The 25,894-nt window shown below is 39.4% G+C and overlaps 1 protein-coding gene across 9 annotated transcripts in view; it reads left to right on the top strand.

The window, feature by feature from the left end:
• Nucleotides 1-25,894, top strand: part of ptprt (protein tyrosine phosphatase receptor type T) — a 199,331-nt gene that overhangs the window by 93,210 nt on the left and 80,227 nt on the right. For all 9 annotated transcript variants that reach the window (XM_035524516.1, XM_035524514.1, XM_035524513.1 and 6 more), the window contains exons 8-9: nucleotides 12,950-13,246; nucleotides 21,235-21,344. In XM_035524516.1, the coding sequence (XP_035380409.1) occupies nucleotides 12,950-13,246; nucleotides 21,235-21,344 (407 nt within the window). The remainder of the gene's footprint in view (nucleotides 1-12,949; nucleotides 13,247-21,234; nucleotides 21,345-25,894) is intronic.

Here is a 25,894-nt window from a genome sequence, read left to right as displayed (position 1 = left end):
TGTTCATATGTTTGTGTATCAGGTGCTCTTTACCAGGGATCTCCTCCGTTGAAGGATCGTGTGGTGCATCAGGCTCATCAGCCATCACTCATGTAGAGTACACATCTCTCCATCAACAAGAAACAGGTCACAGCCTATATGTGTCATGTAATGTGAGCAGTAGAGCAATTTGGAGATTTTGAAAGACATGTTGAGGAATCAAATTATGGGGTTAAAACCTTTTGGGATATTTCAGGCTCTCTCTATGACTGCTTTGCTTAGGGGTTTGAGCGATAAGCTGTGAATGGGTGTGTCCCCTGTTTTTCCTACACATGTTGTTTCCTTGTATGGTACTGCATGTATTTTGGGAATGCTGAGCAGAGCCATTGGCTAGGTGTACGTTGGGTGTTTTGTGACAGTTAAGCAGTGGAGACTGAATTGTCTGTTCCTCACTCATGCAAAAATTGTGGGGATAAAATTAAAGTGATGGAACCTAGAATGATAAGCAACCCTGTTTTTGGTGGACTCATGAATAATTAATGAGCCATCCTCTGATTGGATATTTGTGGTGCACCACGATAATGCAGAACCAATAGGTCAAAATCAATCGCTAGATTACTGTATATCTGTCACGGACTGCTCCTCTTTCAGCTGTTCGCTTGGTTCGGCCCACTGCATGTAATGGGAATTCATTTAGTCTTGTTTGTAACCACTCCCCTGTTGTCAGCACACCCCTGCATATAATTTAGTGTTATAATGTCTGTGTATTTAAACCGCCATTGCTGTGTGCATCTTTGTCAGTCATTAGGCGTTTGTGATTGTTAGTGTTCATAGTCGTGTTTATGTTCATAATGCTTATTCATGTTCACCGTTTATGTGAGTGCCATTGTCTTACATGTGTGTGAATAAATGTCTATCACCATCGAGGGAGTCTGAACGTCCTGCTGCTTACCCTGCAGCACTCGGGCCATTACAGTATCCTATATTGAAAGATATTTCTGTTCTCAAATAAAACTGATTAGCAGATTGACTAGCTGTCTTGTAAAATGACAGTCATTTCTACTTCAGTGATGGTAAATTTAATTTTAGCTAGACAGACTAAGGTAGCTAGCTATGGGCATGGGCAAGACGCCCTGCTTAAGTTCAAACAGCATCAGAATGAGGACTTTGAATGTGTTTAAATGACTTTGAATGTGTTTCTTGATGCTAGATGGGCTGGTCTGGGTATTTCAGAAACCAGTCGTTACAGCTGAGTTATATAGAAGGGTATCTCTGAACACACAACACGCTGAACCTTGAAGCTGATGGGCTACAGCACCAGAAGACGATACTGGGTGCCACTCCTGTCAGCTAAGAACAGGAAACTGAGGCTACAGTTTGCATGGGCTCACCAAAATTGAACAGAAGATTAGAAAAACAGTTTGGTCTGATGAGTCTCAATTTCTGCTGCGACATTGTGACGGTAGGGTTAGAACTTGTGTTAGAATAAACATGAAAGCATGCATACAGCTTGCCTTGTATGACCGGTTCAGGCTGGCAGTGGTGGTGTAATGGTGTGGGGGCACACTTTGCACACTTTGGCCCCTTAATACCAAGTGATCATCATTTAAACACCACAACCTTCCTGAGTATTGTTGCTGACCATGTCCATCCATTCATGACCACTGTGTACCAATCTTCTGATGGCTACTTCCAGCAGGATAACAAGCCTTGTCACAAAGTCCAAATCATCTCAAACTACTTTCTTGAACATGACAAAGAGTTCACTGAGCTCAAATGGCCTTCAAAGTCAGCAGATCTCAATCCAATAGAGCACCTTTAGGATGTGGTGGAATGAGAGATTCACATCATGGATTTGCTGCCGACAAATCTGAAGCAACTGCATGATAATATCATGTCAACATGGACCAGAATCTCTGAGGAATGTTTCCAGCAGCTTGTTGAATCAATGCCATGAAAAATTAAAGCAGTTCTGAAGGCAAAAGAGGGTCCAACCCATTACTAGCAAGGTGTACCTAATAAAGTCAATATAAAGTGAAAACTCTAATGTGTATGTGTATCTGTGTGTGTGTATATATATTGTAATGAATGCACACACATAGAAGAAGATCCAGTTGCAGAGGTTTTATTTTAGCAACCTAATAATACGTGCAATAGGACGGGTAAGTGTGGTTGGGTCAATCCGGGGTCGATGCACGGGGTACCGTTCACAAGGTGTCCGAGGGTCAGGCAGGAGACGAAGGCAAGCAGGTCTAGAAGGCAAGCAGGAGTCAAGTCAATGACCGGGAAAACACACAGGATGAGAAAACACTCGGTACGCCACATAGAAGCAATACTTCGCGACTGGTATGAGGGGAGGAGAAGCTTATAAAGGGGTAGGTAATGAGGGGAATAGGAATCAGGTGTGCGCTAGAATTCTGGTGAGTCAGATCGAGGCTGTGTGCGAGTGGGCATGGCTGTGCGGGGCTGATGGTTGTTCCTGGGGTTCACACACACACAAACAAACACATAGCATATATAAAAACATTAGAGCCAGTAATGGATATCAGAATAGTGCAGTGTAATAAGTAATATAAAAGCAACATGGTAACAGTCACTAGTGGTTGAGTTCCAACCTGCCAGCTGCCTTTTAGATCCTTGTTATATGTGTAATATTACAGGGTCAAAGATGAATGCAATATGTAGGTAATGGGCACCAATAGAATTATATGTAATAGCACAGTGGTCTGGTACAATGGCAACAGCAGATTAGCAGAAGCAACAGCAGACAACAAATCTGTTACTATGAACTTATTCTTAGTGGTGTATACACTTCAAAAACAGAGAGTGTGTGTGAAGTAGAAGTCTAGAATATTGTCTACACTAGAATAATGACAAAACAATAGGATTTAGGTGCCACCAGCTTTTCTGCACTCATCATCTGCACTTTGTGCTTGGAATGTAGGCTGTTATGAAACAGAGGGTTACTGACCTGGTTCCAAAATCCTTCTTCCCTTCACAGTCAAGGATTTAAGCAAAAGTTGCTTTAATCTGCTTTAAACAAAACATGCAACAAGGCCACCCATGTCCTGTTGGGCCTAAGAGTATTAGTACCCTGATTTAAGCTGAGAAGAGTTGTACTAGTTGAGCTGGTAAAACATAAAGCATGTTTAAAAAGTGTTAGTTAATTTTTCTTAATTACTACATTAATTTAAAACATTTAAAGCATATGCAAAATAACTGTTTTTCTGAGTTCAGTTATGGTACGTCCCACCTTGGAAAATACACAGAGTACTTTTTCAGTTATGATAGTTATGATAATTAATACTGGTTAGTTTTCAGGTACTATCAGGTACTACTTTCAGGACTACACTTGGACTAGTACAGGATAAAATTCGGAGAACTGTCCAGAAATGTACATCATAGAAATTTCACTGTTACTCTTGTGTATCTATGTTTAATATGCCTGTCAAAATATTTATTCTTCTTGTCATAATTGTTTAGTGGACTTTATGAGCTCATGATCGTAATCTCTTTATAATGACTCTCTTCCAGCTGATGGACTGACTCTTATACGCCTGCAAGATCGATTAAAGGGGATTATAAAGTCTGTGCACTTCATAAAAAATACATACCATGCATTTAAAACAGTGAACTCAATAATATTCCCCTGAATAATTGATAATATTTTGTTTGATTTTTTTGATTTGCTGTTTTGTTTTTGCAGCAGGAGCCTTTGCTGGACAAAGTTTTTTCCTTCACTACTAGATTTTAACAAACAGATAAATGTCATTTAGAAGTTACTGTGATGTCAGTTTACAGTTTTGTGGATATTGATGGAAAGAATGTGGCAGAGAGGGAGAATAAACAGAAAAAACATAATAAATATTAATTTTCTTCTTTCCTATATAAGGGAGCTACTCAGGCAAATACTCTGCAAAATCCATTTCCTTTGAAATCCCTTTGTTGTATGCATCCTGCCTAGATAGACTAACACTAAATACTTCTAAGCAGAAGCCCGGCCACCTCTTTTGGATGCGCACCCCTTTCGGGAATGTATTCCAAACTATGGCTGTGTGCACTACAAAATTCTCAGGAATTGGTTTTTGCCTAGCACCAGTGACTTTAAATCAAACGTTAAGAATGAATAAATCAATATGTTTACCACCAGAGACAAATTCAAAAAGCTTTTAACTTAAATATAACTATCTGTCCTGGAGAGAGACACTTCATTAAAAATGAATTGCATTTCAGATTACAGCTCTCCTTCTCTGCCACAGGTCTTTAAATTTGACAGTTTGTTTTCTGAGTGGTGTCTTTTTGATGAGTTAGCACATAAAAACCATTTATGAACATGACTGAAGTGCAGTTCAGACAGCAAGGATTGTTGCCATAGCCGCTGCAAAATATACTTTAAGAATGTAAGAGTAGAGATGCATTAACAGTGTAAGAGCAGAGATAATGTTAACAGTGTAAGAGTAGAGCTACACTAACAGGGTAAGAGTAGAGATGTGTTAACAGTGTAAGAGTAAAGCCAAGTTAATGGCAAGAGTAGAGTGAGGAATTCTGGTAGCTGAGAGTTAGGAAATTTGAGGGATGTTTATGAACATTGTGAACATTATTTTTTGTTCTGATAACAAAAATATCCCTTAAGGACTTTAAAAGGCTGAGTGGCTGAGTGGGCTGAGGCTGTAGCGTGGTCTACCACTCAGGAGTTTACAGAAAGCAGTGGACTCCACAAGTCTGCTTCATAGCCATGTTTTCTTCACAGCAATGCTCAAATGCTCCACTGTTTGTCTGGGAAATGCCATCTAAAATTAGCTAAATAAATGGAAAAATGGATAGGTAGATCATTAGATGGTGCTAGAAAAAATCATATTAAAGAATCTTTAGTTAAAGAACGTTTTAAGCAGATCATATTTACTGTAATTATTGAAATATGTAGTGTCTGAAGGTTGCCCATTCTGAAGCCTATGTTCTAATGAAATAAGCCCTGAATAACAGTATACTGTATTTGAAATGCAAGTTTTTTCATAGTAAAGCACATGAACGTTTATCTCTCTCTCTCTCTGCATCATATCCATCATAACGTATTATATTAATGTGTTACGTATTATATGGAACTGCAGGCGATGGCCAGGTTTTCTTTGTGCAAAGCCAGGCAACTGCACTCAGCAGGACCAATCTGTAAGTTAGCTTCACATTGTGTTTAGGTAGGATAAAAGGTTGCCCCCCTCAGTGTTGTGTTAAAGGAATATCATCCATTTCATTGACTCCCCTGATAATTGCTTTTTCTGGAATGTTTCTCGGTAGGTTGCCTTAAACATAATGATTTTAGTTTCATATTGGTGAAGAAAAAGGAAGGAAGATTTGATTAGATGGGAGACCAGTGTTAGCAAATAATATGGGACATGAAAATAGAGAGACACTTTGGCTCTGAGAATTTGTGGAATTCATTTGTGTTGGCACACACTGGCAAAGGACGGCCCAGAGGCACACACGTCAGGCAGATATTTGTTGAGTTGTCTACTGATTTAAGGCCATGTTTTGTTCGTTCATTAGCAACTGCTTTTGTTTAAGAGATCAATAAACCTGCTTAGGCATTAAAGAGAAAGCGAGAGATTTAAATATAAAAGAAGTTAAGAAATGGAAATCTACAGAATAATCCACAAAATGGAGAGGAAGGATAAAACAAGACGTGGAGGAGAGAAAAAGAAAGCACAGGACAAAGAGAAAGAGACAGGGGGTGCAAAATCAACACAAAGGATTCAAATTCTCCCTCTTAAGTATGTTTGTGTGAGTGTAGGAAAGTGAGAAGGAGAGAGAAAGAACATTCCCTTCTTTTTAGATGCTTGGAAGCTGTCAGCTTGTCTGATGCGCATGGCTGCCGATTGCATGCTGACCAGAGTGAGCTGACAGGTAAAGATACCCCGTTCTCTCTCTGTAGGCCAAAACAAAGAAAAAACCCACAGTTCTGAAACATGGCTCTGGGCAGAACTACCATCACCACAACAAAAGAGGAAAACAAGAGCCAAAGAGCAATGAGAGCTGAAAGTTAAGTTTGTTTTTGACTTTATTAAAATCCTAAATCAGATGGACTCATGGATTTCTATCAGATTTTTAATAGTATTTTCCTATACTAAATATTAACATAAAACATTTAACTTCTACTCAGCACACTTGTGCTTTTTCCCTGTCACAGATTCGTAAAAAAGAACCGTTTAAAGGAATTTGGAGTGTTCCTTAACTTGCCTCCATTATCTTATCAGCTCCACAATCTTTCTCCTTTTGGAAAAAAAGGGGCTAATTGGAATAATGGGTCAAAATTGCTACAGTTTACTTCAGCTTCCAAGGAAACCTGGGTCTCTCCACATCCTTGTGATCCCTGAATAACAATCATCTCCTTGGCCTTTTCCATCGAGGTTACCCAGGGGAGGAGGGAGCATATCTCTCAGTAGGAGAGGAATAATAATATTGTAACCTTTTGCAGCGTTTGATTAAACCGTCAATTAAAATTTATGTCATGAGACAGCAGGCCAAGAGGCCAACATTCTGCCGGGGTCTCAGTCCTCTCAAATTCACCATTTTTTTCTATGAGAGTAATTAAAACCAAGGATGCTAAAATGGCTGAGGCAGCATGGTTGGACTCATTAGTTTGTGAATTTTAATTTGGAATGAAGGTGACAGCATCGTGGGGAAATGCTTTATTTCTGAGAATGTCCTGGCCTGGATGCAAGCATCAGTTGCTCTGATGGGAACTTTGCTTTAGATAGATATTCTCACAAACTGAACTTGAGAAGGTAGGTTGGTAAATTGATCAAAATATCAGTCACTTTCTGAGATCGTTGGTATTTGATCTTTGGTATTCTTTATACTAAAGGTATGGTCAGAAATGTTTTGTAATGAAAATTTTTGAAATGATAAATGTATACCTATTACATCTTACAGTAATATATATATATAAATTCTCATAGGGCTCAGATAATCTGTATCAGTGTTGTGACTGAAAGCCTTGACCAGATGACCAAAGTTCTGACCTACTCTCGAATACTGACTTACTAACCGGTCATTTCAAATGTGTCATTTATAAGCATAAAAATCATTTAAAAAATCAAAACCTAGTACTTTATGTACATGTATCCTGACCAAGGTTATTGTCCTTGTGCTCTGTGAAATTAAAGGATGATTAAAATGCTCAAATAGAAGGACCTTGTTGTCCATCCCTTGTCTTTCAATGACTCTAAATCTTAATCTTTTCTTGCTTTTTTTTTTTTTTTTTTGCATGACTGAAGAATTTCAAAGACTTTAAATCATGTTGCAGTTCACATAGTAAATCACAATATGGATTACAATATGCATAACCATCATTTTCTATTTTTTTTTCATTTAGCCAATAGTGTAGGCTGCTATTATAGGAAAAACAGAATAGTATTGCTGAAAAAGTTAAATGAAACAGGCCACAGGTTTTGAACTTCTCCTTTGATATCAAAACACTGGCAGCATCACCATACATTCCAGAACCACAGGTAAATACTTCTCATGTCAGTCCAGAACTTGACTGCATATAAAATGGGCTCTAAATCCCTTTCACCTCTAAAACTCTGATGCACTTCTCTTCAGTACCCCTGACTGAACTGGCTCCCACCTCCCCGACCCCTCAGCTTGAGTGCTCCTCACAGTCAAACCTATTTACAGTTGTGAGCTTCAAAGCCACTCCACAGTGGTCTGCACGGCAGCCTAGTGTCCCCAAATCTCCGACGGTGAGCACAAATAGAAGCACTTCCTCTCACTGCATCAAATCAAGGTTCCGACTGACCCACTTGCCTCTTTTTCACTCCCACCTATGATTTGATATGTCAGAATTCTTGCTGCATGAAGGTATTGTTGTAGGAACCAGGGGGAGGAGGAGAGAAGACCTGCTGGAGAAGGGAGAAGGATGACAGATTTTTTTTCAGGCCAGCCCTTTAGGTGGCGCAGTAATGAAAAGGCTCTCTAGATGGGCTGTCTAAGCATCCAATCCCTCGTCTTGCTAGCATTCAAAATCTTATAATTTTTTTCTTTCCTCTTTGTCTCTTGAAGCTCAAAATCCACAATGGAGAGCACAGAACCTCTGTCAAAGTCCTTTTGAAAAGACTGCATCCTAAATAACTTTTTCTTTTTTTTTAAAGCAGAATAATTAACAATATCAAAATCTGAAAATTCCTGCCAGACAATATTGCTAAAATTGCTGAAATTCATTACTTTTCTAATTTGTACAAATTCCTTACTGCATGAAAAGTTATAATTGATTGCAGTTATGTTTAACGATGGCTTTAGAAGTCCTATTTTTCTTACAACATTCATATGAAAGCTAACCACACTGTCTTTGCTCCTTACATAAATTCATGAGCTCTCATTGCAACTGAACATTTGTGCAGGTCAGGCCTGTCAGATGTGTCAGATCTTTGCGTTTACATGGGTGGGCAGCAGGGTTAATTATGGCTAATAAAGCACCATGCAAGAACAAGAGGAAGGTGCGAGCTGTGTTGGTTGTCTCAGTTCTCAGCCTGCCGAAGCAAACTGAAGGGTGTCCGTGTTGAAAGGGGTGAGGTGGGGTGGTGTTAATCTGTTCAGCACAAGGTCTACCTTCATCTTCTCAGGTTCACCATCCTTTTAAAGAAGGAAGAGAAGTCACCTCCATTCTCTCTCGACACTACCCCACACCCTGGTACCAACGGCACTGTGAGCTTGGCTAACAATAGCTGAACTTCATAGGATGGTCGCCTTCTTACTGTATCATTAAGAGCACCTGTAAACACTGTTTCCAGGCTTCACTCCATTTCAGGAGACTTATCTATTGTTTGTCAAGGTTGCAATATCCTTCAGGAGAACTGTAAACTATCACAGCATATCCCATGTTTGCTTCTGTATATCCATGTGAACAACTACACATTGTAGTTTCAGTGTATTAGTGCAAAAAGGCAATTTCTTGGACATAGAAGTTTTCCTTTTAAGAATCCCAGTGCTTGTTAGCCTTCTAGAGTTCATTGTTAGCCTTCACTGTTCATTGACCTCAGTCTGACGTAATGCAGTGTGTATGATGTCAACCACTACAGAGAAACAGCTCACGGAATTTTTTAAATCATTTTTAAAAATCATTCACAACACATTTTGTGTTAGTGTTTTACAATTATCATAAAATGTTCTGACTATGACACTTCCCCACAACTTTAGGCTCTGAATAAGTATTTTGAAGAAAGCCACTTTGCATAAAAGCATGCAATATTTGAATAGACTAAATTAGTGCATAAATAGCATGATTTAAAATTATTAGTAGACGCTCAGGGGCCATGGGCTCTGTCTAAGGTGATGCTTGTATGAATATGGACTGAGGGTTATTTTGTTTTTGTTACATACTTGATGCCTCTTTTTGTAAATGGGATAACATATCCTGTTATGTGTACTTCCTGGTCTGGTTCTCTTTATCACGTCTGTCAATTTCTACAATTCGTCAATGATATATTTTTTGGTCATATCAGTAAATCCACGTACATATTGAAAAAGTTTGAGAGATTCTGAACTGACTTAACTTCAATGAACCAATTGCTAACCATGTGTCACATGCCATTCCATACATTGAAAGAGCACACCAGCAACAAAATAGAGAAAAACCAAGCAGAAGATTTTTATTTAAGGCACATTTCTGTAAATCTGCATTACATAACAGAGTCTTCACTCTGTCATTTTCTCCTCTAGCTCACCCCCATCCCCACATTGTCCCAGCTTCCTTTTTATCTTGCCTTATATCTTTCTCTCAGTGTATCATCAGGCTGACATTGTGTGTCCTTGTGTTAAATATAACAACATCTCCTCAGCTAGCCCATGCAAGCCTGCTTTTGGCATTGTGACACATGACTCTGGGACTACCTCTTGGCTAAAACTGTAGTGTAATATTACAGGTCACCTCTATTGCTGATCTGACACAGGCTTCGCAAGATTTCATATGTTAAGTTTAGAGCTCAGGTTAATTAAGCTCATCTCAGGTCAGCTTTTTTTAAAATGATATATAGTTCCTTCTTCATGTTGTTGCAGAAACACTGTTGAGTTCGAACAAATGCCGCCTTCTGATATGGGCACGAAACAATAGAGGTCAATTTCTCATGTTCACCTAATTAGACCTTCACTCAATGTTTCAACAGCTTTCAAATATCAAACATCATTTGCTGTGCCCAGGCTGTAATTAAAAAGCACTGCTGAGAAAGAGGGCCTAACATCTGCTCACAGCAATGTGAATCCAGTTTATTTTCTGCCATGTTCCTGCATGGGGCTAATCTTCGGGAGTCCTGGGCCACACAATCCTGCACAGGCGTTTCCCGTGTCCGAATGCATTATTCACTGAGGCCCCTACTGTTCTCCAGCTCACCTGGGGCTGTTGTGCTCTCAGGCCTCAGCTGGCCTCCCTGGCCCGTGGTGCACTCGAGCAGAAAACTTTGCTCAGGAAAGGGCATGTAGTCTGGTAGCCGACGGTGCTGCAGGTGACCAGGGTGGAAAAGGAGAAAATAAAGATTAGTGCATCTTTGTTGATAAGGGTGGATATGAAGTGTAGCACACTGCAGAAACAAAGGTGGGGGTGCTGGTGCTAATTAATTCCTATGCCCTGCTTCTGTAGTTGTGGTGCTTCATTCTAGCTCATACAGCTTGATGCAAAATTGCTCCCCACCCCATCCATAGATACACAACAAACCAAAAAAAGGGGTGTAAACTTCTGTCTCCTCTCTCTCTCCCCAAGGAATTCTGCAAGGGACAGCAGACAGGTTGACACAGGTTAACAGGATGAGTCATGCTATTTTCTGCATTTGTTTTTTCCCTCATTCCTTCAATTCCTTCCATCCCTTTTTCTCTCTCTTGGTTTTCCACTTTAGCACTCCCTCCACCCGAATTGCCCTGCTTAGAGCACCTGTGCAGCTGTGCGTTTTAGACACCCATTGATATGTTTATTGCTTGCGGTTTTGCTCACTTGCCCCAACCGGGAGCGAGACGCAATGGGAGTGGTGGAGTTGTGATAAATGTTGCAGGGCATTTGGGCTCATAGAGATCACAGGAAAGTGCCGCTGTGGTGAAGATTGATTTCTTTCCTGCATTCCTTCTGAGTGCCTGCGATTAATGACCCTCTCAGCTAGCTATCCGTCAGCTTCTCCCCATCTCTAGCCTTGCGTCTGGTTTCCGAAAGCCCAACTATGCCACTGCCTTGTACTCTGGCTCATGTCCAAACATACTCCAAACCACTGTTCATTAGCATATCACTAGCACGCTTATATTTCCCTGTTTGCCCCAGATTGATGATGTTACTCTTGCCCTGCACCTGTTTAACAGCAAAGCCTCAATCCCCCGACTAAGCTCAGTCAGAGGGGGATGGTGCATATGAACATGTTCCCTTGCCAGCTAAAAGACAAAACTGCAAAAACTGTCACTGTTGCAAGAATTAATTAGTCAATTAGTCATATCAGGTCTAAATCCAAGTTGAGATTAAGTACAGATTATCCATAATCAGGCCCTTTGGAAATGAGGGATTTGGGACTTCTGTTATTCAGTATTGTTTTTGGCTGGTTTTGGGAGATTGAATTAAGCAGTGGACACTAAGATAAGAGTGCTGAAGAGGCTCAAATTCTGTACACGAAAAAGAGCTCGACGAGAAAGTGCAATGCTTTGCAAGCACACAAGAGGCCAGAAAGTTTTTCAATTGTGTGTATCTTGATAGCCATGTCAGGAAAAAAATGATGAAGAAAGTAATAAATGCCACTGCGAATACTGATGATTTGACCATTCCAAGATGCCCAACAAGCAGTTCAGATTTTCTGGTGGTAGCTCAGTGGATAAGGATCTGTGTCATCGACCAGAGGGTTGTTAGCTCAAGTCCCAAGACAGACAGGGGTTGTTGAGAGTAGCTGCAGTGGTCTCAGCATCACTGTCCCGTCTGAGCCTCAAAAGCTCCACCTGGCATGTGATATAAATGGCTGACCATGCATTCCTTTCACATGTGGGTTTCTGAGGATGAATCATGGGAAACAAAGTGACAAATTCCAAGGTACCAAAACTGGCTAATAAAATGGTTCTCATTCTAAGATTTGGTTAGTTAGAAGGTTTTTGCAACACATTGGCTGTTGTATCTGAAAGGTTTACAGGAAAACACTGACATCACTTATGAAATCACACATATTTTAAAGGTATAGTAAGAGACATTTGTATTTTTCTGGTCAGTAGTCTGCTGCTACTTCCAGGACTAAAGATGTGGCCTGATTTCCCTTATTAATCCAACACAGAAAATAATCAGCCTGTGTAGCCACACAGCTGTTTTGTGTCATTGTCCATTACTGTTGGATAAGCCTTGGATAATTGTGCATCTCATCCATGTCCTTTCATGGATAATGAAAATTCTTTATCTTGTAAGTTTAGAGGTTTTAGTAGAGCAGAGCTGTGCATGTTAAGACACTGTTTGGCATTTTTGAGCCCCACAACTGAGAACTACTACAATGGATCCCTCCTAAGAGAACTGGGGATCTTGTAAGCTTCTAAGGATGCTAAAACCCCCTTTCACGTTCAGCTCCCTTAAGATACAGCTGAGGCTAAACTGAAAGGAAGCATTTGGCATTTTTTGTGTGATTGCTTTAATAAAGAGGAATTAGCAGGACATCAAGGACAAAAATTGACTTGTAACAGCCCCACTCGAGTGCAATGCTTTAGGAATCACAGCTACATCTTGTTTTGGTACCATTTTACAGAGTACTTTGTCAGTGGTTTCCAGCTCTGAAGCAGCAGGGCATGATACTGTTGGCCCTGTCTTTTGTTCTAGAGCAGTCGATCTCACTGAACTGAGATCAGTGAATATCAATACATTGTGCCTGTGTTCTCTCTTTCTCTCTCTCTCTCTCCTTCTCCATTGGTCCCTCTTTCTCTCTCTCTCCTTCTCTCCCTTTCTTCTACTCTTTCCCCCTAACTCTTCTTCTCTGACCAGATCCCGTCAACGGCCCTCAGAATGTGAAGGCTGTGGACGTGCGTGCGCGCCAGCTGAGGCTGGAGTGGGACCTGTTCACATATGCCGTGACGCGTTGCCACAGCTTTAACCTGACCGTGCAGTACCAGTATGTCTTCAACCAGCAGGAGTTTGCAGCCGAGGAGCTCATCTCCACCTCTTCCCACTACATCCTGCGGGGGCTCCGGCCTTTTGTGACCGTCCGGCTGAGGCTGGTGTTGGCCAACCCAGAGGGCAGCAAGGAGAGTGAAGAAATTGTTAAACAGACGGAGGAGGATGGTGAGTCGCATATACACAGGACCAGTCCAAAGCTTGGACACACCTGTCTGAATGTGCTTAATGGTTTGTACTTAAATTGGTTTTTAAGACAAACAGAAATAGTGAAATAGTGAATGTTCATTACTTATATATAAATTTATAGGAATCTTTAGCCCATCATGCTACAAGTGCTCAGCATATGTAAGAATAAAGCTATCATTAAAGTAAGGGTGACTATTTAAATAATGATATTTGTGTAACCCAGCATAATCACATGTTATTTAATGGTTCTCATTCCTATGCTGTTTTTTTTATAAAATACAGAAAATACTAAAAATAAACAGAGTAGGTGTGTCCAAACATTATACAGTGTATATAGATGTACATAAACATATGCACATACACATACACAGTGTTTATATGTGTACATATACATATGCACATACACACACACACACACACACACACACACACACACACACACACACACACACACACAGTGTGTGTGTGTGTGTGTGTGTACATATACATATGCACACACATACAAACACAGTGTTTATATGTGTACATATACATATGCACATACAGACACACAGTTGCTGTGTCACTGGTTTTACTTTAACAGAACTTGGCTTGTAATGTGGTGTGTGACAGTATTAATACTGATGTGAATTACTGTAATTATTGTTAATCTAGTGTATTTCACACGTGTAGCTATATTCTGGCCATATTTAGCTTGACCATTATGCAGTGACATCTGTCTTAAAAAAAACAGTCTGATGGGTGTCATTGAGTTCATATATAGAAAATAACTGGGCATGTCTTTGAATCATGCGTGGAAACACAGGCATAGACTCAAGTCCTGAAGCTAACTGAATGTGTGAGCATGGATTTGAGTTAAAAATGTATATGGGTGTGTCTTTTACTTTATATACAGATGGTTAGGGTTAGGGTTAGTCCATATTTGGACTTAAAAACACAACCATCAGTTACACTGAAAGGCCTATCCCATCTGTAGTCTTCTGACAGCCATATGGTATTTACTTAGTTACGCAAGTAACAGGCTGCTCTTCACTTACTAGGTCGCTAACTTATCTACTAACATTTCTATCTAGCTATTGTTAGCTGGCAAACAGTAAGTGAAACCAGGAATATTTGGTAATACACATGTATCTTCTGTGTTTGTTGGCAAACTAGCTGAAATATTTGGTCAGTGACTCATCATTTTGTTGAAAGAGACATATGTGAGAAGTATTTGAGTGCATCTTTGCAGTAACTAGCTAATTATCTAGGTATGTAGACAGGTAAGTATCTAGCGAGGTAGCTAGTATATTTTCCCAGCAGTAAGACATAGAAGCCCTGTCACATCTTCAAACAACTCGATCCCCGACTGTCAGTCACCATGCCCACACCGATCAGCCTCGCTTAAATATTAATCACACTCACCTATTCCCTCACTGGTTACTTGCCTGTATAAACTTGGTTTTCTTTTATCTCACTGTAATGTATTGTTTAACTTGTGCCTTCATACTGAGCCTTCCAGTAAAATCCCGATTTCCCCTGATTTCTCAACTTGGTTTGTGTTTTTTTCATCTCAAGATTTTATGAATTAGTGTTTTGGTACTTTTGTTCTCTCTTTCTTCCTTTACTTTGTGGACCTAGTTGGTTCTCACGGTTTCTGTCTTTCGAGTATTGTTTTGGTTCCGTTTGCCCTCTGTACACCTTGCACATGGACCCTTTCCTGTCAGTGTTTTGTTACAAGACCCTTCAAATTCTGTTTTCTTCAGGGAGAGCCAAGCGTTTCAGATGTCTTGCTGTTGAAACTTGCATGAAAGGTTCCATGCATTAAATGCCTGTCTTGTTGAACAGAACATTAGGTAGTCAAGCATTAGAATTAATAGATATTCCTACAGTAATTTTGTGTGTGTTACTTCAAACTCAAACCTACACAAGTACTCCATGATTATAACAATATAATAATGCATTCCATGCCATAGTCCATATAATACCCTTTTTATAAAAAAAAACGATAGCACATATTCCATTATCATATACATGTTATTATATATATATATATATATATATATATATATATATATATATATATATATATATATATATATATATATATATATATATGTTATAACAATAACATCTTACAATATTAACCTAACCTAGTTTTATCAATGGACTGAAAGGAGATCATTCAAACTCTTTCAACTGGTGTTTTTAATAGTTAATATGTGGCAATTAAAGGACTTATTCACTTTTTTACATTTTTGTTTTCTGTTCAGGCTCAAACATGGAAGGTCACTGTTACTGGAATTTAATATGAGACAATATTTTCCTCAGTAAAACACTGCTGTCAGCAGTGAGCCATGGTAATTGTCAGTGGCATGAAGGATTACTGTGTGTCTGCTCATTGTCTGCAGGATATCTTTCTGCTGTTAGGTCAAAGCCAGTACATCAAAGATGAAGGCTTGTTTGATACAGGAACCATGAAAGCTTGTTGCTGGTAATCAAGCTGGCTGTAAAATAAGCAGCCTTTATTCTGTCATGTCTTTCACAGAAATACCAGTGGGGTAAACCAATATCAACCCTTTTGGGGGCAGAAAAAGTGTGTTATTTATGCAGAACATAGTAAGGGCAATAGTGAAGTACAATGTTAACCATTGGAATGGGTGGATTCCTGATTTCCTAGATTGGGGAATGTGGTATAATGACCTATGCCTAGAGTTGTAGCTGCCATAGGCTAATTGGTTTTACATCTAGAGCATTTTCAACTGTGAAGTGAGAGAGGAAAAAGTTCAGCGATGTTTGAGTATTGTCAACTTTATCTTTTACTTTAACAAAGCCAGGCTTAGGTATCAAAGACAAAGATAAGAGTTCTTCTATTTTGTTTTTAATTCTTTGTGTGAAAGTACTTGAAGGTTTGTGTCAAGAGAGGGCTGTAAAGATCTACATGGTCTTTCAGAGACAAGTGCTGAGCAAATAAGAGAATCTATTCAGCTCTGGCTTTTGACAATATTTTACTTTTGTGGTGTGGTAGTACATGGAGATAGTAAAGCCAAGTGAAGAATTTTGATGGTTGATGGGGCTTTAGTGTGTGGGTGTTTCCTCCACTTGCTCGACGTCCATGTTATGTGTGAACAGAGTCTACAAAAGTGAAGGAAAAAGTAGGAATGAATGAGAGGAAATGGAAACCACTCAGCCAAAGAGAATCAAAGAATGGCAAATGTATGGTGGAAAATAGTTTAACTTTTTAAGAATCAATTTCTTTTACGTGTGGTTCATGGTCTTAGCTGGCTATCTAAAATCTCAGGACTGTAATTTTATAACTAGTGCAATACAACTCTTTTGTTCCCTGTGGCTGTAATTGCTGGTTTCTAAATAATGACTTGCTGCTTTGTGTTACTTTACATATCTTCATACCAAAAATAATCTTTGAATAAATTTTATTTTCCATAAACGTGTAAGTCAAGTAGCAAGTGCTAACCAAAAACCAATCAGTTCAGAATTAACTCCTTGAATCCAGTTGCCCCTCTGAATTGAACTGATGTGTAGTGATTAGGGAACTTTCATGTAAAACTGGTGAAAAAATATTTGCTTATTTGTCTGTCAGCAACTACAAAGGTATCATTTGTTGTCCTGCCAGCATCATGAGATGCTTCGTGAATAAGTTGAATAGTAAAATTTTTAAGGTGTACATATCACCAACCCCCCCCCCCCAAAAAAACAAAAACGCACCCCCCCCCAACTACTACTACTACTACTACTACTACTACTACTACTAATACAACAACAACAACAACAACAACAACTACTCCTACTACTATTAATAATAATAATAATAATAATAATAATAATAATAATAACAACAAGAACAACTGTGCAATAGCTCCCAGTCTGTGTGGAAATTAATTTGTAGTTTTGTGTTCTTCACAAACAGCAGGGACACAGTGTGAGCCTAGAAAAGCATACTCAGAGTTTTAAGGTTTTAAGAATCTAAGGTTTTTAGAATTTGGTTGGTCTGTGTCAAAAAGACTTCAAAATATAACATGGCTCCATTCATGAATAAACCTATAATTCATTCACCAGCCTAACTCCTTCTTTCTTTAGCTAATATGTCAGTGTTCTCTGATTGATCTGGAACAGGTAGATAGATGTTCTGCTGTCAGTTCACACATGCCATTAATATAGGCAGTATATGACTATGAAATCAAGAGATATCTGTGTGGAGATGAAAATAAAGCTGATGTTCTACAATAGCAATGTATTTATAAAAAAAAAAAAAAGTTTAATGATGAATTGGTTAAATAAACAGCCCAACATTTTAAATAAGAGACAAATTTAGCATTATTCCTTATTCAGTAATGCCAATGGCATTTTGAAGTTTTAAACATTTGCAAATTTAAACAGATTTCTCTATTTACTAAATTCAGAGGTTTATGTAATGAAATGACTGAAAGCAAGATTGTAATATACAGCCATAATTACTGAGCCACATTAAATAGTTATATAAGTTCACACAACTGTTATGTTTAAACCTTTGTAAACCTTTGTAAAATATCCTTTTTTCCAAACCATACAGCAACATCACATCATGTTAACCAGGAATGATCTCTCACACTTGATCTATCACTATATACATTCAGACCATTTAATATTCATTTGGAGTTTCAGATACACATGATAATATTTCATTATTTAGAAAATAAACACACACATAAGTTAGCATATAAATGAATAACCCCCAATAAAAATCTGAGAAAATAGTAATCTATTCTGCTCTGCTGTTTTCCAGATTGAGGCGGTGCTCAATTTGAAAATTTCCCAGAGGGTACCCAGAACACTCTAGAGCGATTTACAATGAATTCTTTCAAGTTTTTTGAACTATAAGAAATAAAATGTTGCAAACTGGCAGTTTTGCTATGAGACTGTATGAAAGCACACCATGCCAGATTATAAAAAACTGCTGTAGTCTTTGTCTAAGGCTGGGCAGCCTGTTTTGATATGTATCAGTCTCTCTTGGTTATTCAACATCTCCTCTTCTCTTCTGTCTGGAGGTTTCTTTCCTTTTTTCATGTTTTTGCATATGAAAACCCATAATTACTTGCCTTTGTGTTAGAAAATTGACAGACATCTGCAACATTTCATTTGTCAAGCAGTCCTATCATCTCCCTATGCAACCTTATACGGTGATAATTGCAGGAGAGAGAAATTAGCATCAGGGCCAAGCAACAGGTTTTACCTTATTGGGCAAACAACAGAGTGTTTCATCTACTAAAATATGCTTATGATTAAAAACAGGGCTAACAGCTATATTACACACATACGTAGGACACAAACACAAAAACGTGCACACACACACATACCCACGCCCACCCACACAAACACATACACTTATCTGTAATAGAAAGTGAGGGAGTTTCTGTAAGAAACTGAGGGAGTGCAATCAACGGGTCTATTAAAAGTCAGGACCATTTCTTGATTGGTGCAAAGAGAAATAGTAAAAAATGTCATTAGCGCTTTTAATATAATGAAACATGCCACTCAAAGTCTTTGCATAAGAAGTTAATGAGCTTTTGATTAATATGTAACATTTTATTCACCCAAATACACATATTAAGGTGAAACAGACTTGCACAGATATAGAGAGAGATACGAGAGTGGACAGGAGCATAAATGTAATTATATTTTTTTCTATTCATGATTTAATGTTCTTGGGCCAAGGCCGAGTCTAGGCTAATTACATTTTATTGGAACTATAAACAAAATATAATTTAACTGTTTTTTATCCTTGATGAAATACAACATGATGCCACTGACCCCATTTTTTAAATTTCATATTTAAGTTGCTTTTTTCTTTTCTTGGTTGAATTTCTTCCATGTTTGTCTTTCCTTGTTGGGGACAGGAAGAAGTGTATGAAAGAAAAATGGAACAATAATATTGTTATGTTTCTACATTCAGAAAGTACAAAGTGATCTCTTCTAAGCTCATTTGTTTTAATTTACCATACAAAATTTAATGGACAATAGCGAGTTAAAAAAACAAAACAAAATCAACCTTAATTCCTTTTGCTCACTAAAGAGCTAGTGAAGCCTCTACTTCTAATTCTAATTCTAAACCTGAGGGTGCTCCACTGCCAACCCCATTACAGACCTGTCACGATCATCTTCACCCCATTACAGACCTGCCACGATCATCTTTTTTGATCTGCCTTCCCAATTTAACCAATATTTACCTCTAAGCAAACAATAGCATTAAAGCTGCTAAATTGGATTAAATGACCATTTAGGGAAATCATTAGCTCTCTTTCTGACTGTGAGGAATGTGCTTAATTAGGTTGTTTTCACAGTAGAGCTTTTTTCTGGACCATTGTCTGCTTGCTCCACGAGTTCGGTATGTTTGGTCAAGTGTCAAAGCACTTTTAACCCCAGGAGTGGTCCAAAGCACTGATCTCTGGTCCTTCTGAAACCAGAGGTCTGGAGGTGTGTAAACTGTCCACTCACAGCCACGTGTGTGGGGCTGCGTGATTGGTTCATTTTGTAACGTGACTGCTTCAACTTATTATGTTACTCCCCTTTTCAAGCTTTGTGTAAAACACTTACTATCCAGATAAACTTTTTAAATAAAATTTTCTCTAAAAGTTTGCACAGTGTTGTAGTAGCATTATAATATATTTTTGCACAGCACTTTAGTATTTTATAGGAAAAAAGCAATCTATAGAAGCACAATGCAACAAAAATCTTCTCATATGAGAATGCCTCCTTATTTGCAGGTGCTTCTGCATGGTGAAATTCCATGTATCCCAAAATGTATTCCATGAAATTACATGTTTGTATCCAAGCAAAATAATAAAAAGCAGCAAATGGATAAAGCTTCTTGCTACCATTTTGTGAACTTATGCACAAAAAATTGACGTATGGAATTGCACAAAGCTCGATCCTCAGTCCAAGGTTCGGATAGAGTTCTTGTGTGGATTAGCAAATCAGCGATAATGAGCCCCTCCTTCAAACGAGCCCAGAATTGGTCCTGGGTGCAGACTCTAGTATTTGGGACAAGTGTGAAAACACCCTTAGTGTGTCATCAATAACAGTGGATTCAAAGACACTAGCTAACATACAGACAGGAGAGACTTCGAGGTTGGGTAGTACTTTTAGGAACTAAGTTAGCGCTGGCCTCTAGAATTAACATGATAAAATCTGGTGTTATCAAATGAGCACTCCTGAAATGGTAGTAAAACTAAAAGCAGCTGTTTAATGTATCACCTAGAAAACAGATTTGAGAGTGTGAACAGATATAAATTTGACAAGAATATGGAGAATTGTAAGAATATGGCAAGAATTGCAAACAGACACAGTAATACTGCAACAGACACATAAATACACAGAGATACACACAAAAACAGACTCACACTTATGCTCCCATAGGCTCACACATGTGCATTCCACACACACACACACACACACACACACACAAACACACACTTCTCTCTTTCTCTCTGTCTCTCTCTGTCTCTCTCTCTCTCTCTCTCTCTCTCTCTCTCACACACACACACACACACACACACACACACACACACAGAGTTGTACTCATAGCACTTATCACCTCTCTGCCTGAAGGGTAGAGTCTCACAAAAGCTGTTACAATTCACACCTCTTCGTTGCAGCTGAGGTGTGTTTGACATAGTTTCACAGATTTAGTCAGCCACTGTCTGCTTGCCTTATTTTCTCTTCTGCCCAGCAACACTGTCATTCTGCATCGTTCCATTTTAATAGGTATTTTACTTGGAGTCTTTATGCTTCAAAAGTATTAAAAGTTTTAAGGATTAAAAGTAAATGTATGTTTAATATGTAAACATATATTTGTAAAATAACTTACATGCTATATAATGTTATGATATCCAATTTATGAAGTTGTGACATATTTACAAAGTAGGTTATTTTGCTAGATCAGTAAATGGTATATGTGTGTGCACATTTGTGTGTCTGTACATCCTTTGTAGTACCCGGTCCTGTTCCTATGGAGTCCATTCAGACAGGTCCATATGAAGAGAAGATCTTCATTCAGTGGAAGGCTCCCAATGAGACCAACGGTATCATCACTCTTTATGAGGTATGGGTTAAATACAGTACATATGTAAAACTCAAGGACATGTTTTGTAACAGTCTTTGTAATAGAACTATTGTAGTACATTTACAGATATGAGAATATCACAATAAAAAGCGAGACTAACCTTGTAAAGCAACTGCTACCCATCTTGAGATGTTGGAACCTTGACTAGACACATATCACATACCCACATATCAATCCTCACAACGATATTATGACTTCTTCACAAATGAGAGACTTGAAGTTTGTGACATACAAACATACACTTGAAAAGATTGTGCATCACTTTAGTATGTGTGCTCAAGGGACCTGGAGACAAGAAAGAACCTTCAGATCTTTCTGGCGTGGTCAAGATCAGCAACCCCATGCATTTTGCTTTTGTTTTCAGGTGCTGTAGTTATTTGTGTGCCATCTCCGTGATAAGAGGACGTGCAGAATTCAGCCAATGTACTGAGCATACACAATACGCTCCCATTTGGTGAGATAATTGCTGTAATAACCCTCATTGATTTTAATTAGAAGCATCCAATAGAATTATCAGAGGGATGTGGGGAGCTGGACACATCTCTTGTCTTTGCTTTTAGTTTTATTTTTTTCCCCCAGTCAAATTAGACCTGGCACAATGCTTTCAGAGAGAGAGAGAGAGAGAGAGAGAGAGAGAGAGAGAGCTTCGGGGAGAAAGATGGAGGGATGGATGGATAAATATGTCAGGAGGAGTTTCCCTGTAAAGAGGTAGAAAAACTGAAGGACAGAGAGGGAGTGGTAGCAATGAAAGAAGAAAGACTTAATGCCAGCATCATCATATATATCTGTGGAGAGATTTTCTGGGTGTCTGAATGCATATTTTCAGTTGAGTACACTTGGCCAAAGCTTTCTGTGCTTGATGGCAGCTAATCTAATTGTGTTATTGACTGTAATGAGGAGAAAGAAGGGGAAGCAGACTGTGTGTTGACATGGGTGGTGACCCTGTTGTCCCACAGCTAATTGGAGAATCAAGCACAGGCTGCTACATCGATCTTGGCTTTTCTAAGAGCACCTTGGTAGCTTACTAAATGCTTCACATCCCCATACGCACACCCACTCCCATACAACCACACACATCCACACAGACATATATTCACACGCACAGACATATACATAGACATACCCGCAAAATCTACATTATATGGAATACTGAATCAGTTTCAGATTGTATTCTGCCTGTAATGTGCTCAGATTGTGTTCTTCTGGTCACTCCTTTTTGGGTGGTAAAGGGACCTTTTCTCTCTCCCTTCTATTTCTTTCTGAAACTGCCTTCTGCCATCAAGTTTTTGGGATTTTGTAGAAATGAATTACCTTGCATATGAATTAAAAAGAGAAGCATTTGAATGAGACGGAGGGTGTGGTGTCCGGGGAGGAAGCGGAACTCGTCTCTCTGCAATAGTCTCCCCAAATTAACCGAGTGAGTTTTTGAACATTGGCAAATGGGACTATTTGTCCTTCACTCCCTTCCACTGGCTTCATCTCCGTGCAAATAAGAAGAAATTAATAGCGCAGCACCACCGCTGCATGCGTCCTTCAACTATTGTTCTGTCTAATTTGCACTGCCCCTTGAAGACATGTTTTGATGATGTGATCACTTTTGTGACCCCTTCCCCCCACCTTACCATTTGAAACCATCTTGTTTTGTGTTTTGTGAGTCAAAGCATCCACTTTCACAAAGCAAGCCATCTCCTCCTCACGCAGGCCTTTGAAGGGCTGGCACTTCTCTGAGGGTAAAAGTGTTTTATTAAGAATAGCAATTAAAAGGAATCAAATGGATGTGCTCCTAGACCTTGTTTTGCACCTGCACGTAGTGTCAGAGGCTTTTGGCACAGCGAATGTACGCTCTTTGAAAGCAGTATAGATTTGGTGCGCTATTTTTTCAGGACACGGAGGAGACAGAAGGATAAAGTATTTTTATACATGATCGATGGTCATTAATCATCCAGCTTGCTGGAGTATTACTGTCAGTAAAGTCCATGAAAATGGAGCCTCTGTGGTATTAATTAGTGTTTAAGATGCAAGGGGGCGATAGTTAGACAGCTGGATAAACACAAAGAAGCAGACAGCCTGTTTAAGTTTAGTTAATGTTTAGTGACTTCTTAAATTCATAACCTAATAGGCACATATGGTAATTATTGTATTACTGGAATTATTACACTGTGAAGACTGTGCTAGAATTCTGGCTCTTTGATTGACCATAAGGGTGATGGAAGCAAAAGACTTCAGCTCGCTTTCTGACTGGACCATTTGGTTGACTAATTGGGAAGCATGGCAGATCCCATCCATCTAGTAGCTGCTCTCATTGCAAGTGTGAAGATCCCCCCCTACTTTCTGAGCAGCTAAAATGAGGAGCTGACATGCATATTAGGAGAGGTTTGGGACCATAACGAAGATAAACAGCCCAAGCAGAATCCTCCATACCTCCCTTGCTCCTCCCGCCTCCCCGCTCTTGTTCCTTGCTGCTGTTGATAAGTGAGGGCAGGCACTGGCGCGGAGAGAAAGGCGGAAATGCTTTTCCCAGCCTCTCTTTCGCATGGGAGAAAAACCAAGTCAGTGGTACATCCTCTGCTTGGGCCAGTCACCCACCACCCCCTACAAAAGACGGGGAAGAGTTTATGCTAATAGGAAAATTGCTGTTTTTGTTTGCCACGCATCACAACCGTGCCATATGTCTACCACACCGAAGCACTTTCATGCATTATTACTGTAAAGTGGTGCTACTGTTTATGAGGTATTTTGCATTTAAAGAACACACAAGGGCACTGTTCAAGGTGAATTGTACTTCAGCAGATGGGCCATCACCTCACTCCAAAATAAAAGAAAATCTATTTCTTACTCCCGTTGGCACCTTAAAAGATCACACATCCCTCCTGAGGTAGGCGGTGCAAAGCACCACACCTTGACTCTTTCTAGGCCTGCTTGTTTACACACTTTGAATCTACAGGGAGGGCTACTCCAGAAAGACACTTTTGGCATTATATACCCTGTCCAATGCAAGAAGGGTTTCCAGATTTGCATTTGAAGGGACAACTTAACAGGTGCGCATTGGCAGCAGATGTTTTGGATTTTGATGGTGGAAGAAGCATAGCAAGCAGGGAACTCTCAAAAATCTTTGGGGTTGAAAGTCCACATGGGACAGTGGATTCGTCTCATTTCTTTGTGACTGGTCCTCTGGGGTTATGGGAGATTGCTGGTTGCCAGATTCTTGAATCTTTCATTTGGATAAAAATGCTGCTTTTTCTCTCTCTCTCTCTCTCTCTCTCTCTCTCTCTCTCTCTCTCTCTCTCTCTCTGTGTATGTGTGTGTGTACACTTGTGCGTGTGTGCACGTATTTGTGTGTGACCGAAGACTCTTTTGTCAAAGGAACCTGACTACTTCTAGAGTTTCTTAGTCCCTGCCTCACCAACCTTGCCAGTCCTTTCACCAGCCCCCATCATCTCTCCCAAGACAGCTATTTAAACACTGACTATTGCTCCAAATTTAATTTGAATACACTGAATACAGGACTGTCTAGCAGGTCTCAACACAAAGTATTGAGAGTAATTTGATTACTATTTTGTGCATGCACACGCACGCAGCACACACACACACACACACAAACACACACACACACACACACACACACACAAACACACACACACACACACACACACACACACATGACAAGACTAATGGAAATTGACCCTTTCCAAATGTCCTCTTCCCAATTACAGCCCTGCTCTACCTTTTCACTAGGTCATGATTTAGGGTGCTGCGAGGGAGCTGGCTGTCATTTAGCTCCTTGGGCCAGCTCCTTCTCTGTCACATGACAACTAACTTCCGACCACAAACCAGGGAAAGAGACAGAAAAATCACTTTGTTCTTACTTCGGCTTCCTGCTTTCATCCTAACACTAGCCTGGCATAGAGCCTCTCTATTTTCTCCCAGGGTAATGGGAGTTAAGTGGAAGCTTATGACAGAATAATGGGTGGTCTATCGATCTGCCCAGTGACCTTTCAGTTGCCATGGTCTTTTCATTCAGTCAGTAGAAATGGACACATTAATAAGCATTCTTGTGGGCAGCTTGTCTGGTTGGAATTCACATGTAGTTCAGTTCAATCATATTTGTTTAACACTTGCTACAATAGTTGTGTCACGAAACAGCTTTCTGAAGACCAGGAGGTCAGTGTTCCGTCAAGTGAGGTGGGGGCAGCCAGACAGCACGTACAATTCAGGGGTCTTAATGTCATCTATCACACCAAAGCTTAGTGAAGCAGGTCTTTCATAGATGATTTAAACAGTGCCCTCACAAGCAGCAACCCAGAGAGAGACAGGGAGCTATCCAGCCATGAATCAGATAATGTGTGAATTCCAGTGTGTGAAAGATTAGAAATTTCCATTGCAAATTATATTATCTTAACTTGATGGCACTATTGTAGTTCATGTACTTCATTTATCAAGTTTCAGGACTATGAATAGTAATGTTTATTTTCTAAAAATAGTGCCACTCAATATTAATTATGGAGTAACACTATACTAAGAGTATTAGG

The sequence above is a fragment of the Electrophorus electricus genome, chromosome 3, assembly GCF_013358815.1.
Source record: "Electrophorus electricus isolate fEleEle1 chromosome 3, fEleEle1.pri, whole genome shotgun sequence".
NCBI classification, from domain to species: Eukaryota; Metazoa; Chordata; class Actinopteri; order Gymnotiformes; family Gymnotidae; genus Electrophorus; species Electrophorus electricus.
Note: the sequence above shows the minus strand (reverse complement) of the source record. Positions and strands in the feature narration are given on the sequence as shown.